This window comes from Dicentrarchus labrax, unplaced genomic scaffold (genome assembly GCF_905237075.1).
Source record: "Dicentrarchus labrax unplaced genomic scaffold, dlabrax2021, whole genome shotgun sequence".
In the NCBI taxonomy this organism is placed as follows: domain Eukaryota; kingdom Metazoa; phylum Chordata; class Actinopteri; family Moronidae; genus Dicentrarchus; species Dicentrarchus labrax.
In genome coordinates, this window is record NW_026136705.1 from 947,240 (window position 1) to 965,889 (window position 18,650).

Below are 18,650 nucleotides of genomic sequence, written 5' to 3' on the forward strand. Positions count from 1 at the left end.
GAATAAAGGCGTGAACGTGGTGATGGATATTCCCTACGAGCTGTGGAACGAGACTTCAGCAGAAGTGGCCGACCTTAAAAAACAGGTGCTTTTAACTGGATTTTGAGTTTTGCAATTAAAATCATCACTTTTTATTTTTACTTCAGAAAGCAAATACACCTAAACATTCAAGATTCAAAACACAATTAACTTTAATTTGTCATCTTTCAATCAATTTTTTTGTATTTCAGTTTAAAAATAAATCTTCATTTAGTGCATTTATGAACCAAATATATATAATATATGATATTCAGGCACTTGTACTGACTGTGTGTGTGTGTGTGTGTGTGTGTGTGTGTGTCAGTGTGACGTGTTGGTGGAGCAGTATGAGGAAGTGATTGAGGAATGGTACAAAGGAACCCAGGAAGAAGACCTGACTACTTACCTGTGTGAGAAACATGTTCTCAAAGGACAGGACAAAGGTAACACATCATCTTTCTCCTTACTCTTTCATTTTTTTCCCATTTATCCTCTTTTTTTTCCTCCACTTTTGACTTCTACAATACCATTCAGAGAAAAACCTCGGATATTCTCTGAGATTAAAGTCACAAATTTGAAGAATGAATGAAACTCTGTAAAATAGTATTTTTTGTTGGGGAACCACATCGCTTCACCTCATCACACACACACACACACACACACACACACACACACACACTCCCGCTGCTTGCTGTGTAGCTTATTATTCCTGCAGTGGATGACCTAATCAAATTCAACTCTGCTTTCGGATTCAGCAACGAGGGAATACAGATGAGTTTAGTCCAGAATCACCATATTATCCTCCGGACACAAGGATATCCATTAATCAGAAGTAAGCAGCGATATCGACAAACGCTAACACCTCAACAAAATCTGTATGTTTGTTCTGAATAGTCTGGATGATTATGATGATACTGTGGAGTGATGCGGTTCTTTGACTAAAGGAAATGGACAGCCCTATTCACATGGGACCACAATAACTGGGAAGGATGTTTGTGATCTTAATCCTGTGTGAATCTGCCACGTCCGTAATTTGGAAAATAGAAATTCGACCTACATATAATATTAGTCCCATGCAAATTGGCCTTTCTGTGATATGGAGTCATATTTTTAAAAGCCAAGTAAGTTTTTACACGTACAAGGAATTTGCCTTGGTGCATAAAAAGCACACAAAAAATTCAGTACTTTTTAAAAACATAAATAAATAAAGATAAAGATAGAAAGATCTAAACGTTACAGGAAAGATATTTACAATGTGCAGAATATAAAAACAAACGGTAGTGCATTAATGTAATGTATATATACAGGCTGGGTTTAAGAGTCAGTGTCATCAGCATATATCAGTATAATATATGCAACATTTCTATGACGTTATAAAGTCTTGGAAAAACACCATAACTGAGGAACAGAAGGAGAGATTGAGACCATATTTCATATATTTAATCAGACACTAAAAAGGTTATCGTGACCTCAGAATAGGTTTTTAGCCACAATTAACTGGATGATTCCAGATCTCACGCACACGTTAACGGGAAAAGAAACAATGAATAAACTATAACTATCAGCTGCCTCATTCTGAATTTCAAACATAATCTGAATCACATGATTACAGAGAGCATTTGATTATATACCATAACACTTCCAATAAAAGCAGGGTCCCTAGTAGACGCAGGTCTCATTTAAAGCCTGGTTTGGATTTTATAGAAATTATCTTAATGTATAAAACCTCTTAAAATCCACCGGGTCGCCCGCTTGAGCGAGTTTTAAGTCGTTTCAATCTCCGTTTCTGTCAGTATGTATGTGCTGTACATCGTTAGATCAGTTATAGATTCAATCTTTCGCTATATTTTACAAAACTCAAGAGAAGCAGCAGTTAGTTTAGTTTTGTGCTAAAGGAATTAAAGGCCTGTCCCGAATAAAGGCAGGGGGAGTTCAGTGATTTAAGCAAATAAACACCCGGGCTATTATTAGAAGTTTTACGGGACCTATACTCCTTAAAGGTTTTCATCTATGTGTATCTATTGATAATCATTAATCACATATACAATCAATATAGTGATAACCTGTTTATATTAGTCTTTACCTCATATATTATATTAGTCTGGACAGACATTGTCTTTTGTTTTATTCACCCCCTCTTGCCTCCATCCCTCCCATCGTCCTACCCTTCATCCTTCCTTCCTTCCTCCATTGGTTTTGCTTTCTCCACCATTTATTTGTCCCGTTCTCCTCGTGTTCCTCCGTTCCAGCCTGCCTGAGCGAGGATTGGTCCAGGGGGAAGAAGAAGGGAGACCAGGCCGCCATCGCAGAGGACAAGAAGAAGAAGAAAAAGAAGAAGGGAGTGAAGAAGGGAAAGGGCAAGAGCGAGGAGGGAGAGGAGGGAGGGGACGTCAGCTCGGAGGGAGAGAAAGCGACGAAGAATAAGAAGGAGAAGAAGATGAAGAAAAAGAAGAAGAGCAAAGCCCCGGTGGAGAAGATGGATGGAGGGATGTCGTCGGATGAGGAGATCCAGCCGCAGACGCCCCTCTCTGGGCAGAAGACGGAGCTGTGAGGACCCCGGTTCCTCGTCTGGACCCCGGATCAGCTCGACTAGACAGAAGTAAACTCTTAGTAAAAGCATTCTGCAGCTTCTTTAAAACGTCTTTAACTGTTGTCAAAAAAACTCTCTAAAGGTTTAAGTCGCTGAATATGCTGAATCACATCTTGTACTGTTACACCCCCGGGTTTTAAAGTCTTTATTTCAGTTTCTGTCAGTCTGAACCGGTCTCAGATGGTTTTTAATGGGCAGGGGGATTTAAACGAGAGAGTAAACTTGATGGAATTTGCAGGCACCCTTAATAACTAAATATCTTCACTTAAGAGTTAATCCAGTTTATTGTTTCTATTGGTTCTCATAATGATAATTCTGATAGTATTATACTCCAACAACAACAACAACAGTCTGGGTAGTGGATTAATCATTCGGTAAGCAAAAATAATCAGCTGTATTTCACAGGTTTATATGATTTTAAATTTAATATCTTTGGGTTTTGGATCGTTGGTCTGACACAAAAACAAACCAAGGACGCCACCTTATCCCCAAATTCCACCGGGCACTCATCCCAGAACCAACTCGGGTCAAGCAGTGCAGAACAGATCACACTGACAGGAAATCAGACAGAAACAGCACAGAGAATCCGGTCAATTTTCAAAATAAAATACTACGTTAAGTTCAGAAGTCAGTCAGTCAGAGGAGCTTCGAGGGGGAGAAACACTGTTTTGTATTGTTATTCAGGACAAAATACACAAGTAAACAACATCGGGCAGACAACACGCTCTCGGTGGGATTTGAAGACGCGTGGATCACGAGGCCACACCGGCGCCACAAAGCCGAGCCCGGTGGAATTTGGGGTTAGGAGCTGTGAACTTGTGATTGGAATTCTTCACTGTTTATTGACGTGTTATCAACTCAATAACTTATCAATTTCTTACACAATCATTAGTTGCAGTCCTAAAAAAAACACCATAAGATTTGATCTGATTTTGCTTTTAAGGTGATTTTACTACAGAAAGTGTTCGACCCCACTTTAAAAACCGCTGTGTTACACCTTCAGTGCTGTATGCCGAGGGAATTTAATTTTCTTTCAGTTGAATGTAGACTTTTCATGCTGTATCTCCTCCTAATGTGAATCTGAGTGTTTGTCTGTTTTTTAAAAAGTCTTGTATTCACCCAAATATTCATTCCAACTGAAAACTTGGACTTTTACGACCTTTTGGGAGGAAACGCTCATTGCCTGAGAAGTTTACCGTAACAGTTGACACCATAGAGAACAGCTTTTCCTTATTATAATAATATTTTAATATTTCAAAATGTTTGATATCAGTAGAGGAAACTGCAGAATTCCCCTTTTTAACCATTTTAAGTCTCAGATTCAGTGAAATTCCCCTTTTTAATTTGTAAATTCAACATAAGGTACCTTTTTGTTTTTTCATTTGTGTTTCTGTAAGTTTTTTATTTTTTTTAATAATTTTCCATTTATTGTATTGTGTGTGTGTGTGTGTGCTGTACAAAAAGCTGCTATTTAAGGTGTGTTTGTTGGTTCCCGAGCTGACGATGAAAGTTTGTGTGTATGTTTTTTGCCTTTCTTTGTGTGTGTGTGTGCGTGTGCGTGTGTGTGTGTTTTTACAGATTTTTATTCTGAAGTGAAAACGCCGGCTGTGTTGTATTGAAGTTGCTTTTTGAAACCATGAGCAGACGCGTCAGTGGATCAATAAACACAGGTTTAAAAACTCTGTAAACACATTCGCCAATGACTGATCATTTCCAGATTTGCCTGTTTGGTATATTTTTATTACATCATCTCCTCAAAGTAAGTTCACTTCCTCACAACAGCTGCTTTATCAAAACAATTCCACTTCCTTTTGCTCATACTATATGTGAATGTATTTATTTTTAATGGTCCAGTGTTGTATTTTGAAGTAACAGTGTGGGTGAAATGTGCCCTTCAGACCAGTAGAGGGAGGCAGAGTTGTAGACTTGCTGCACAGTTAACTTTAGCAGCAGTTATAGTTGTAATAAAAATGTATTTTAATTATATTGTGGCTTGATTTAATGCCTAAAGTTGAAATAGATTTTTTAATAAGATGCTTTTTCAGTCTATCATTGTAGGGATCACATATATGTATGTGTTTTTATATGAATGCCTACTTTACAAGAAAAAAGCATTTATAGATAAAAATGTAGCACCTTTTAGTTATTTTACGCTCCAGTTTTGGAGTTTTTCTACAGTTTTTTTTTCCACAGTGGAGACGAGCTGAATGAATGAATACAGGTAAGGGCCAATTATAGGGTTTATAATAACTTAAAATTAATTTTTTTTTGTTTGTGGAGGCCTCTACAACCTCACAGTGTCAATGCTGCTGTTTACAGAAATAGCTCCAGCACTTAACTCCCCGTATTACTACAACTTGTCATTTTTTTACATTTAGTTTGTGTACGAATGAATAAAAGACACAACAAGGCAGAGATAAAGGGTGGTTGGTAGGTGTTTCAGACCAGGCTAGCTGTTTCTCCCCGCTTCCATCTATATGCTAAATATAGATACACACACACATATATATATATATATATATAGCTAAGCTTTTATAGGTACTGATTTAAAAACATTTGCCAACGACTAAACTTAAAGCTCAAATATATATAAATAAATTGGCATAAATTATTCGATTTTTGTTGTTTTGTAATTAAATTTAAAAAAAATATTAACTCATTATATAAAGTATACAGTATTAAGTGCAAATTTTATTATGAAATGTTTCGTATACACGTTTTGGAAGTTGAATGTCTATTTTCTTGATAAAGTTAATTAAAACTTTTTAAAATGATATTTAGTGGTAAATTCACCACTTTAAGCTGCATAATTAAATGCTAGAATAATTAATAATTAATATATTTAATATTGCTAAATTCGGCATGCCTAGCAACCGTAACTAAGGAGACGGGGCTCAGTGAAGGCGGGACTAAGTCAAAAGTCAACAGGTCATCTGCGCATGATCCTGTCGCTCAACGGCTCGGAGAAGAAAGGTAGCTCAAAGCTAACTTAGAACATGGAAGCAACTTTTATTAAGTTTACCACAAAACGATGAAAGATGTCTCTAGGAGGAGAAGAAGAGTTCAAATGCGACTTCGACTTTAGACTTCCCCAAAGATACCTGCTCCCGCGCTTTTCCCCCTACGTGAGTATGTAACGTTAGCTATAGCGTGAACAAACATGGCTGCCAATTAACGTTAGCAAACGACCTGCCACCGACAGAAGGTAACGGTTAATGTGTCAGTTTATACACAGCGGTAGTTTATACACAGTTAATATAACGGTAGTTTATACACAGTTAATATAACGGTAGTTTATACACAGTTAATATAACGGTAGTTTATACACAGTTAATATGTCGGTTTATTTATACACAGTGTTAATGTGGTGGTTTATACACAGAGTTAATATAACGGTAGTTTATTCACAGTATTTATATGGTAATTTATACACAGTTAATATAACGGTAGTTTATACACAGCAGTAGTTTATACACAGCGTTAATATAACGGTAGTTTATACACAGCGGTAGTTTATACACAGTTAATATAACGGTAGTTTATACACAGCGGTAGTTTATACACAGTTAATATAACGGTAGTTTATACTCAGAGTTAATATAACCGTAGTTTATACTCAGCAGTAGTTTATACACAGCGTAAATATAACGGTAGTTTATACACAGTTAATATGTCGGTTTATTTATACAGTGTTAATGTGGTAGTTTATACACAGTATTAATATGGTAGTTTATTTATACAGAGTATTTATATGGTCGTTTATTTGTATACAGTGTTATGGTAGTTTATTTATACACCGTTTTTATATGGTGGTTTATTTATACACAGTATTTATATGGTAGTTTATACACAGCGTAAATATAACGGTAGTTTATACACAGTTAATATGTCGGTTTATTTATACACAGTGTTAATGTGGTAGTTTATACACAGTATTTATATGGTAGTTTATTTATACACAGTATTTAAAGGAAGGTTTATACACAGAGTTATGGTAGTTTATACACAGTATTTGTATGGTAGTTTATACACAGTTAATATGGTAGTTTATACACAGTATTTATATGGTAGGACAAGAAAAGGTTTATACACAGAGTATATGGTAGTTTATACACAGTATTAATATGGTAGTTTATACACAGAATTTATAGAGTTAAAAGTAATATGGTAGTTTATACACAGTATTTAAAGGAAGGTTTATACACAGAGTTATGGTAGTTTATACACAGTATTTATATGGTAGTTTATACACAGAGTTAATATGGTAGTTTATACACAGTATTTATATGGTAGTTTATACACAGTATTTATATGGTAGTTTATACACAGAGTTAATATGGTAGTTTATACACAGCATTTAAATGGTAGTTTATACACAGAGTCAATATAACAGTAGTTTATACACAGTATTTATATGTTAGTTTATACACAGAGTTAATATGGTAGTTTATACACAGAGTTAATATGGTAGTTTATACACAGTATTTATATGGTAGTTTATACACAGAGTTAATATTTATACTCCGCTCACAGAAGTTACTGGTCGCTGTCCCACTGGCACACTGGTTTTCCTAACTGGAATCAGGACGTCTCTGGTGACACACTGAATCATTGGACCATCAGTGCCATGCAGTCATCAAAGGTAAGCTTTAAACATTTTAATTAATCACATGTTGTGTTATCTCTCATCATCAGTTTCTCTCTAACATTTGTTTCATCTCGTTCTTTATCTGCCTTTCCTCTGTTTGTCCTCCGTGTCTGGCTCTCTGTTGTTATACTACCTTCTGAGTGTCTTATAAAGTACTTTGTAAACTCTGTTTTTAAAAAAGGTGCTTTATAAATACAAGTTATTATTCTTATTGTTTTATACTTTAAGTACCAAATAGTAAAACTGCTTCTACTCAGATTACAGTTACATTTAGTAGAAATGGTGATTATTAAGCAGGATTATCAGTTTTTCTTTAAACGTACACTGAGCAGAGGTCACATGACTACTTCTGCTTCTATTGTACCAAATGGCAGATTTTAGAAACATACACGTTATCTTACTAAACTATAATTAGTGAGGCGTTCATGTGTAAGCTCAGTACTGCTTTATATACTGCTGGGTACTTTAATATATGTGTATGTATCATAGTTTATTAGTTTATTATATATTTGGTCAATCTGCAGAGTGACTAGCAGCTAAAGCGGTCAGTTAAATGTGCAATATTTGCCTCTAAGATGTAGTGGAAAGTGCCATAAATTAAAAAAAAGTACCTCAAAATAATACTTAACTACAGTACTTGAGTAGATATATATTCCTACACTGTGATTTGTTGATTTGTTGCTTCTCTCTGTCTTATATATTGTAAATTGAATATATATTCTTTTGAATCTTTTGATGGAAAAAGCAATTGAAGCTTTGGGAAAATGTGACGGGCTTTCACAATTTTTGTTTCACTTAATTAAATCATCCTAAAATAATCTAGTTGCAGCTCTGTAAGTTAGCACAGTGATTTCCCCACCTGGAGGTTTGGGACCGCCGCTGGGGGACGCCAAAGCTCTATTATTTAAGATCTGAACTTTAAAGATCTGAACTTTAAAGACCTGAACACAAGCTGTATTCATAGAGCCTTCACTCTCTGATACACAGGAGACATCAGGGGAGAAGAAAACACTGAATATGTGTAAATAAAAATAAGCCTATTAGGCATTATTGTCCAATAAAAATGAAGAATTGTTTAAAAAGTCACAAAAAATGTCAAGAAAACTCAACTCATAGGAAATAATCTCCAAAAATTAGTTTAATCAAAAACTTCCTGCAGTTATTGTGTTTGCTCACTGTTTGGGTTCATTGTACAGTTGAGTATAATATGAAATAATATGAAAAAGGTTGGGATCACACACACACACACACACACACACACACACACACACCTTTGTAGTTTGAGCAGGTAGTTCTGTGGCAGTACCTCAATAACACCTGTAGGTGTCGCCCCTTATCAGTGAATGCAACTGCAGTCTATGTTTCACCTTCCACTGAACTGACCAACAGCCAAATCCACTTAAGCTGAGACAAAATGAAATGGCCTCTGTGTGTGTGTGTGTGTGTGTGTGTGTGTGTGTGTGTGTGTGTGTGTGTGTGTGTGTGTGTGTGTAGTGTGTTTCTAAAGTGAATCCATCAGCCCAGCCCAATCTACAATCTTTACAGGTTAGTGTGTGTGTGTGTGTGTGTGTATTGAATATCATTTATCCATCTTTAAAATATGTATTTTGTCTGAATACCATGATGTGTGTATTGATGTTGCTTGTGTGTGTGTGTGTATATATGTGTGTGTGTGTGTGTGTGTGTGTGTGTGTGTGTGTGTGTGTGTGTGAGCACAAATACATTATATGTGTGTGAGGTGTTAGATGTGTTTATTTGTTGAATAATTCACAGCTGGGTGTTTATAGAAGACTGTGGCCTCAGAGCTCCAATAACACAGGACAAACATTGTGACACACACACACACACACACACACACACACACACACACACCTCTCTCTCTTTATCAGCCGTTCCAGGGTTGACAGTTTATTTGGACAATGTGGACGCTGGAAATGGAACGTACCAAATGTGGACAGGCGTGTGCACACACATTTATGTTACCTATGGAGACCCCTCTCGGTGGCCTCATATGTTGCATATCTTCATCTTTTTTTACATCCCACGTGAGGGCAGACATAAAGAAATGCACAAACACACACACACACACATATATACACAGTGACATTGTTGTGGCCTGGTGGTCGGTCGGTGATGGAACAGAGAGAAACAGTCTCCTCTAATCTGGAGAAAATGAAACAGACGTTTGAATGGAAATATTGATTCTTCCTCCCATTTCAATCTTCATCTGGTATTATCTGTCCCATCACTGTGTGTGTGTGTGTGTGTGTGTGTGTGTGTGTGTGTGTGAATATACAAGCTCACCTTTCCTTCTGTCTCTCACACGCCCTCTGAAATGATTTTCTGTCCCGTGGAACAAGTACACAGTAACTAGTAAATTATATATATACACACACACACACACACACAACTATCAAATGCTACCTGCTATCTCTCCACATAATGACGTGCATTGAGGGGAAGATCCAGACTGCATGAACACCTACATGACAGTTCCATTTATCTGTAGTGCCTCTATGTTGAAAACTAATTCTGCAACTAAATAAGTAAATAAAACCAGCATTGATAAACAGTATGCACTTTAGACAAGTGGTTCCCAACCTAGGGGTTGCCAAAGCAAGGCCTTCTTGAATTTAAGGGGTGTAAAACAACTTTAAAAATATACACAGTAGGCCTGTATCTCAGAATCTTGTTAATTTTTGTAAAGAAAACGAAATGAAATTGTTATTTTCTTAAATTTAGATTATTATTTCTCTTAACTCTGGTAAAACAACCGAACAGCTAAAAGAAGATTGAGAAGAAAATATCAGTAAAACTCATCTCTCAGGAAATAATCTGCTAGAACTTCCTTCCAAATTGCTTGTTTAACACAAACTTCCTGCAGTTATGTCGATCACTATTTGGTATCATTGTACAGTTTATCGTTTGTTCTGTGCTGTTATTGTTTTGCATTGAATATAATATGAAATATCTATGAAATATGAGTGAGGGGTCATCAGTTTACTCAATGACAGAAAAGGAGTCCCTCAAGGAAAAAGGTCTGTCACCATTCCCAGTGTAGTATCTTGCACACCACAAATGATAGAAGACATTACAGGAAGTATAGAGTAGCCATAATGCAGAATTTTTAATTTTATTATTAATACCTTTTGAAATGTGTAATCTGCATCATAATACTTTAGCTAGGTTTACATCCCAATGTAGTGCAAATCTGCAAATGAGGCATATTTCTATCCACTACCGTTATCCAGTTATTTGTGGAGATAAACTGTAGGTGGCGCTATTTCTTCTATTAAGTGCAGACGAAAAGAGTGGAAAAGAAAACACGATGTGAATTGTGACATTTCAGTTTGTTTCATGTATTAATTATAGGTTACAGTCGTTACGCTCAGATCTGGTGTATTTGTCTGCTGCTATTGTTTGTCTCTTGAGTAGATGTCGAAGCCTGTTTCCATTGTACTTTGTTGCTTTTTGCTTTTGACGATAAACCAACGTTTCCACCTCAGCTTTTTTGTGACACCATTTTTTTATGCGCGAATTGAAAACACATAAAGAAAGGTGCCTGGAAACCCACCGAGGGTTAGACAATCTTAATCATTGTTTGTAGGATTGTTAGAGAGTTATGGCCATTTTAAATCTGTATTTTCAAGGGTTATTAAAGATAAAGGCATGCCTAGAAAAATTTAGGAAAATAAATCATTCATCTAGCTTGTGTATTAATATTGTAAAAATTGGTAGCACAAAATCTGCTTATCAAAATTTGTTAAAGGCAGAAACTTCTACAAATTGATTAATCGTTATTGAAGTCGTATGGGGGATAAGTGCCCTTTATTTACCTGGCAACCGGATGTTGCTATTGGGTCCAATTTCATATCAAATATGTGTTTAAATAAACTTCAGATATTGTAGAAATCTGTAGATATTTTGTGATGTTTCTTATAAAAGTGTGATTAGTTAAGATATATTTTTAGAAACATAATTCTTCATCGTACCCAGTTAAACAGTAAAACATTTAACATATAAGATATAAAGGGGAGAATACATGTTTTGTTACAGTAATGCTCTAATAATTAACTTTTTATGATATGTGCCAATATCTGTACTTGTAAGTACCGGTATAGCAACTTATATAAAGAAAACGTTTGTTAATCAATCTCTTGTGATCAAAGAACATTCCTCTGAAGCTAAATTCTGTAAAAATGTTTATTAAAATAGAATTAAAGCTGCAAACGGCGATGTGCCTCGTTGTGCTCCAGCGTATCACGCATACATCACCCCACGCAAATATCAAGGAAATACTGCCATATAAGGCTTACTTCCTGTTACCAGAGGGTGGCGCTATAAGTATGACTGAATATTGCATCTAGATGTGTCCAGAGTGGGACTCTCATCAGATGTGTGAAGTTTGGTGAAGATTAGACAACGTACAAGGAAATTCCTGTGTCCTCGTGGTACATCTAAATACAACGCCACAAACACGCCATTCGACGAAGCGTCACAACTTTTATTACACATCATCAGCAATGTCTGAAAGGTCTTCTGAAGTTCAGCTGGATCTGATAAACCTGCTCGGAGTAGTACATGAAAGTATAAAACATTTACTGTTTCCAGTAGTTCATAGTGAGACTCTTATCAGACAGATTGTTTGTTCTATGTTATGTTGTTTGTTTTTATTTTAGATTATTAATTTATTTATTCATTCATTTATTTTTTAAAATGTGGGAGGAAACCGAAGCTTCTCGGGGAAAACCCACGCCAACACGGTGAGCACTCTGTACTCCTCACAGCAAAAGGGGTTCATAGGCTGGAAGTGAACCTTCACCTTATAGCTGCAAGGCCACAGTGTTACACTGAGGCACCTGTGTGGCCCTATAGCACCTGATGTCCCATGTCGCGATCCACCAGATGATTCTTCTCTTAACTAAGATTATTTTTTTTCATTATGGTTAAAATGTGGGCGAACCGAAGCCCCTCGGAGTAAACCCTGTGTCATTCCAGTTAGTACGCGTGTCCGGTCCCTATGGCACCCGATGTCGCGATCCACCAGACAATTCTTCTCTTAACTGAGATACTTTTTTTTCATTATTGTTTAAAATGTGGGTGAACCGAAGCCCCTCGGAGTAAACCCTGTGTCATCCCAGTTAGTACGCGTGTCCGGCCCCTATGATACCTGATGTCCCATGTCGCGATCCACCAGACAATTCTTCTCTTAACTGAGATACTTTTTTTTCATTATTGTTCAAATGTGGGCAAACCGAAGCCCCTCGGAGTAAACCCTGTGTCATCCCAGTTAGTTCGCGTGTCGAGTCAAAAACCGCCAAAGATTACTCTTTGCGTCCGAAGCAAGCAGCGAATGGCTTGGCCATGGTCTTGAAGAGACGTGAGACGAATCTGTTCACGCCGGTCTTCTTCTGTGGCGTCACCAGATGCTTCGTTAGTGTCTCAGTAATACATCTGTAAACAGATGCATCCTGGGACAGCAGGCACATCTTCAAGATCTTGTCGTTGCCTGTCAGCTTGCACAACTCCTTGTGCACCGCCTTGGCAACCTTCTTAATGTGATGACCGCTTGGGTTGATATCGACCTCGGAGCCTCTGATCTGTACGCAGAACGTCTCCGCCAGGGACTTGCTGATTGCCTCGATGTCACTGCAAGTCACATCAATGTCCCGATGTATTGGACTTTTCATGATTTTACGAACCAGTGCAGTGACCATAAGCCTGTTTCTGATATCGTCCCACTGATTGGCGGCTGGTGCTGCGGTCTCAACCACAGCTTCAACCCTGACCGATGATACAGTGGACCGAACGGGGGTGGGAGGTGATTCTACGTTAACCACCAGGGTGTCACTAGCCTTAGCTTTCATTGGTGACTTTACAGATTGCACGGGGGTGAAGGGTAGTTCTACGTTAACCACCAGGTTGTCACCAGTCTTAGCTTTCATTGGTGACTTTACAGATTGCACGGGGGAGGGTAGTCTCTACCACTTAGCTTCATTGGTGACTTTACAGATTGCACGGGGGTGAAGGGTAGTTCTACGTTAACCACCAGGTTGTCACCAGTCTTAGCTTTCATTGGTGACCTAACGGATTGCGGGGGGGTGAAAGGTGATTCTACATTAACCACCAGGTTGTCACCAGTCTTAGCTTTCATTGGTGACCTAACGGATTGCGGGGGGTGAAAGGTGATTCTACATTAACCACCAGGTTGTCACCAGTCTTAGCTTTCGTTGGTGACCTAACGGATTGCACGGGGGTGAAGGGTGATTCTACGTTAACCACCAGGTTGTCACCAGTCTTAGCTTTCATTGGTGACCTAACGGATTGCACGGGGGTGAAAGGTGATTCTACATTAACCACCAGGTTGTCACCAGTCTTAGCTTTCATTGGTGACCTAACGGATTGCACGGGGGTGAAGGGTGATTCTACGTTAACCACCAGGTTGTCACCAGTCTTAGCTTTCATTGGTGACCTAACGGATTGCACGGGGGTGGGAGGTGGTTTTACTTGAACCTCCACAGGTGTCGCGCAGCAACTTCCTACAGGTGTCGCGCAGCAACTTCCTACAGGTGTCGCGCAGCAACTTCCTACAGGTGTCGCGCAGCAACTTCCTACAGGTGTCGCGCAGCAACTTCCCACAGGTGTCATGCAGCAACTTCCCACAACTGAGGGGGTCTCAGCAGGCGACGTCTGACAGATCACCTCCCTGATTTTTTTCATAACGAGACTTGCGTGGTCCCTCTTTCTTTTGTGGCGGATCAGCTGCCTGTTAAGCCATTGCCTAATCTGCCCCACAAAGCAGTCCACGTCGCCCTGTATTGCGAAGCGGAAGTCCTCCATCGGAACCTCTGGCTGTATGTGTTCGGAAACTATATTGCCGAGCTCTATTACAGCTGTGCTGTCTTGACCGCTTCCGACGGAGTTGATTATCTCGTCAGGGGTCATGTCTTCCGTGGCCATCTTTAGATCCTCTTCATTTAATGATATGATGGTTCTAATTACCACATCTGCCTCCTCCATCAGCTCACTCACAGACGATGGTTCTTCTTTGGTACATTTATAATCACGCCTCAATTTTGCCACTAGGCCAAGGAGTGACCCCATCGCATAACGCTGAGCATAGAATGCCTTTAATTTGGCTTCCACTGTTTTCCAGTGGGACATCTTTTCAGGTACAGCCAGCAATTCCGGCAGTGTACCTTCTGAGTCTATTCTAAAGTCCTCGATTGTCTCCCTGACAATCACAGAGGCCAACTCATCCACGTCCTGGGAGGATTCAGACTCAAACATCTCGCCTTCTTCGTCCGAAATGTGGACATTGTAATTGATTGGGCTGATTCTCTTGGCCCTTGCTCGCAAAATTATTTTTACGGCTTCGATGGTTTTGTCCTCGAAGCTCGTCTGAGACTCTGTTCCTGTCTCATCCAGAGAAGGAACAACGGGGGTGCGACACGACTCCTCCGTTCCAGTCAGTGCAATGTCCTCCACCGGCAAATTTTCCATCGTTAGGATGTCTTCCGCAGCCTCCATTGTGAGGCTTTGCTGGGCCTTCTTAATGGCGCACTTTTTAAAGATTCTGGCTGCGTGTTGGACCATTGCCTGTAGTCTCAGGGTGAAGGAATGAGAGATGAGAGGTCTGCTCCCCTCTTTGACTCCACCACTTTCAGAAGTTTTAGAGAGCATATTAACTCTCTCTGTGACCTCTTTAATTACAGCATCCATTAGCTTCTCCGCGCTTCGCGAACTGATGTCTGGGACCCCGGTGGCCTCGGATAAGGCCAGAGACATGGAGTCCCCCAGACACCCGCGGACATCATCTTCAGATACATGGCTCTTCTGTGATCCCGCTGATCCAGAAGAGCTTTTGGAGGATTTAGGAATGTCTCCCTCCTTCTGTTCGCGCTGTTTAAACACCCCATGTATGTGGATGAATATCATATTAACGATATCCACACAAATATCAGTAACAACCTCTTCGGTCTTCGCATCGAGTGACTTAAGTGATTTAAGAAGCGACCAATCTATAGTTGTCAGCTTCTCCAGACACTGTCTGATGTTTGCACGAAGACTCTCCATTGTGTCTTGATCCATCTTATATTCGTTAATATCCTTGGATTCAAAGTCCTGAAGAATCTGTGCTTCCAGTGTTTGTCTTTGTGTTCGAAGTGAGTCTGAACTGATGTTGGATTTCGATCCTATATATACATCTGCAGACAGAATGTTCGCCTTTGTATCAAAGAAACATTCTATTGTCTTTGATCTCTGACATCATGACATACCGATGACATCACAGCAAAAGGAATAAAAAAACACAACATTCCGACAATAAAAATATTCAAAAATAAACAAACTTTGCCAAAACTTAATTGATTTAGTCATACACTAAACTATTTGAAAATTTATGAATTAATAATTAAATTGATAACAACAACACAACTACTATTAATAGCTAGTAAGTTGAAGGATTTGGTATTCTGCATAGACGAGGCTGGTATCACCCACTCTTGTGCGTAATTAAATCACTTATTTAAAAACACATCATATACATATATATATATATATATATACAGCTATATATACACAGCTATATATATATATATATATATATACACACTCTGAAACCAATTGTTTTGGCTCAACAAAAATATATAACTCAACTTTTGAGTTATGACAACTTTGATGAAAGTATGGTACCGCTGTCATCAAACTATCCTCTGTTTGTCTTCGTAGTTAGCTAATGGCAGCTACATTAGCAGTTAGCAATACTTTCTTCATAAAATATGATCCAGTTTTACCCAAATCACTGGTAAAGTTGTTTTTTTTTCTATTTTTTTGTCTATTTTGTGTATTTAGGCTTTGTTTTCTTTGTTTCTTTGTCAGTTAATCCGGTCTTGTCACTGGATACTTTTGCATTATTGGGTTTTCTGACTTTCGTTTGAATACAATCCCTGAGCTCCCTGAGTGGTAACAGTCCTGCTGTTAGCTAGCTACAAAGGTTGGAGATGCACTCTGAACTGAACATTGATAAACTGAAATTTATTAAAGAATTGAACAAAAATAATAACAACAATTACAGGTGCAAATCGAAATTCAACACTATGCCACAGACACAAAAAATAACTTGATAATGATAACTTTTCATTGTGTGTTTAGAGTGTTCCGACTATTTTTGAAGTTGAGTTTGGTTATTTTCACTCCTCTAATATGGCGACTCTTTCCATTTAAAATGTCCTTTAATGTCACTTCTTTTAGGCCTGTTTTCCATTTAAAAAATCAATCAGTTTGGTCTTTTTTTAAGATAAAGATACAAGTCCAACTAAAGGATGAGAAGGAAAAAAAATATGTGACCTTTATTTTACCAGGAATATTCCCAATGAGATTATTTTACCAGTGAATCCTGTCCAAGACAGCAGCATAAAGATTCAGGTAAATAAAGAAACATCAAGCTTAAACAGTAACGTTTAATATAGAAGAAATAAAGTAGGGAATACACGTTAATTTACAGTAATGCTCTACTAATGAACTTTTTACGAGTACTAAACAATTAAAATGTGCCAATATCTGTACTTGTAAATACCAATATAGCAACATATATTAAGAAAACGTATGTTAATCAATCTCTTGTGATCAAAAAACATTGCTCTTAAGCTAAATTCTGTAAATATGTTTCTTAAAATATAAAAACTAATAAAAGTGAACTTGCCTCGTCGTGCTCAAGCGTATCACGCATACAACAAAATGTCATCCTGCTCCCTAGCTTCTTCTGATTTGACCTAAACATGACACTAAGGAAGAAGACAGTAAAAGTAAAAAAAGAGGTGATGGAAATTACAAGAGAGTGGGGAAACCAGGAGAGACGAGATGTGTGTGGAGGAAAATAGAGGTGGTTTCTAACCCTTGATGACCTGGAAAAACAAACACCATGATGTCTGGAGCTAGCAGAGGTTAAGATCAAATCTTTCTCTGGTTCTGCGTTAACTGTAATCCATTTTCCTCTATTTTGTTTGGCAGCGGTGTGTTGTTTCCGTGTGGGGCAGGTTAAATAACAGACAATCTGCACTGCTGTTTGTCCAAAACCTCACTATGAACCTTGTATTGACCTCAAATACTCCATTACTCTGATCCCGGCAGGAGTCACAGAGAAAGAGATGGACAGAAAAATGAAAACGGCACAAGGAACGCAGAGAAACAGGCAAATAGAAAGAGAAAATGAGACAAACACTTGATATCCATCAGTTAGTCTTCTCTTTTTTTCTTTGAGTGGACAGCCTCTGCGCTCCAATTCATCTTCGTTCTCCACACAGCGGTGTATTCAGGGAAGGTCAAAACCCGGAAAATAGGCTACACACCAGGCATTTTGTCACCAGACACCCTTCACCTGCCTCCCAACACCAAGGAGCCGCACACAACTGGGACACAGCCGCAGCCAAAAATACATCAGGTGGAGCGGAGCAGCAACACTGCATGCATTTACACCGCATTCGTTCTGCATTTACGCCGTATTTGTTGTCCTTTTGGAAGAAGCAAAAGACCGGAACGAGGTGACATTTTGTTGCTTTTAAGTTTGGAGGAATCATACTTAATTATTGTCTGTCATCTACGTCCACCTCCTTCACATTTCCTATTTCGACTGGGGAAGTTCATCCTGAACATTTCCTGCACAGGCAGATTCATCACCATCCAATTTGGCCAATTAGCAGCATTGTTTTCAAGAAAAACTTTTATTAATCCAAATGTAATCGATTTATATATATGTATATATATATAAATTGGCTTTTTTTTTGATAAATGTAAGATGTGTGACAAAAATGCATTATAATGAATAAGGATGCACTGATACCAAATACAAGTACTTACATTTGGGTACTTACTTGGGTTCATACAAGATTCAAGGTTGTTTATTGTCATTTCCACATAGTTTGGTTCCTTGTGGTCCAATGGTGCTATATGAATATAAATAATTATGTGGTGGGGGGCAGCAGGGTGTTTAAAAGTCTGACAGCTTGTTGGGGGATGAAGCTGTTACAGAAGCTCAGAGAGCTGGTTCTGATACTGCGAACCTTCTGCCTTCTGATGGCAGTAGGGCAAACAGTGTGTGTGTGAAGGGTGGAGGGGTTCTGTGTGCACAGCGTCTCTGAAAGATGTCCTTGATGGAGGGGAGAGAAACCCCTATAATCTTCTCAGCTGTCCTCACTACGCATTGCAGGGCCTTGCGTGCCACCTTTGCTGTTTCCAAACCACATGGTGATGCAGCCAGTCAGGATGCTTCCTACAGTGCCTGTGTAGAAGGTGGTGAGGATGTATGGCGGTAGGCTGGCTCTCTTCAGTCTCCACAGGAAGTGGAGGCATTGTTTTGCTATTTTAACTGCAGCGTTTGATGTTGAGGAACCAAGT

At 38.6% G+C, this 18,650-nt stretch overlaps 1 protein-coding gene and 1 long non-coding RNA gene across 2 annotated transcripts in view; both read left to right on the forward strand.

Moving 5' to 3' along the window:
* Positions 1-4,296, forward strand: part of cnpy3 (canopy FGF signaling regulator 3) — a 7,405-nt gene extending 3,109 nt beyond the window's left edge. The window contains exons 4-6 of the mRNA XM_051400120.1: positions 1-85; positions 344-461; positions 2,268-4,296. The exon at positions 1-85 is cut by the window's left edge and continues 38 nt beyond it. Of these exons, the coding sequence (XP_051256080.1) occupies positions 1-85; positions 344-461; positions 2,268-2,569 (505 nt within the window). The 3' untranslated portion in view covers positions 2,570-4,296. The remainder of the gene's footprint in view (positions 86-343; positions 462-2,267) is intronic.
* A 1,283-nt stretch (positions 4,297-5,579) lies between these two features.
* The window catches only part of LOC127363573 (uncharacterized), a 32,560-nt gene continuing 19,489 nt past the window's right edge, over positions 5,580-18,650 (forward strand). Inside the window, exons 1-2 of the long non-coding RNA XR_007884905.1 lie at positions 5,580-5,733; positions 7,142-7,250. This is a non-coding gene — a long non-coding RNA (uncharacterized LOC127363573). The remainder of the gene's footprint in view (positions 5,734-7,141; positions 7,251-18,650) is intronic.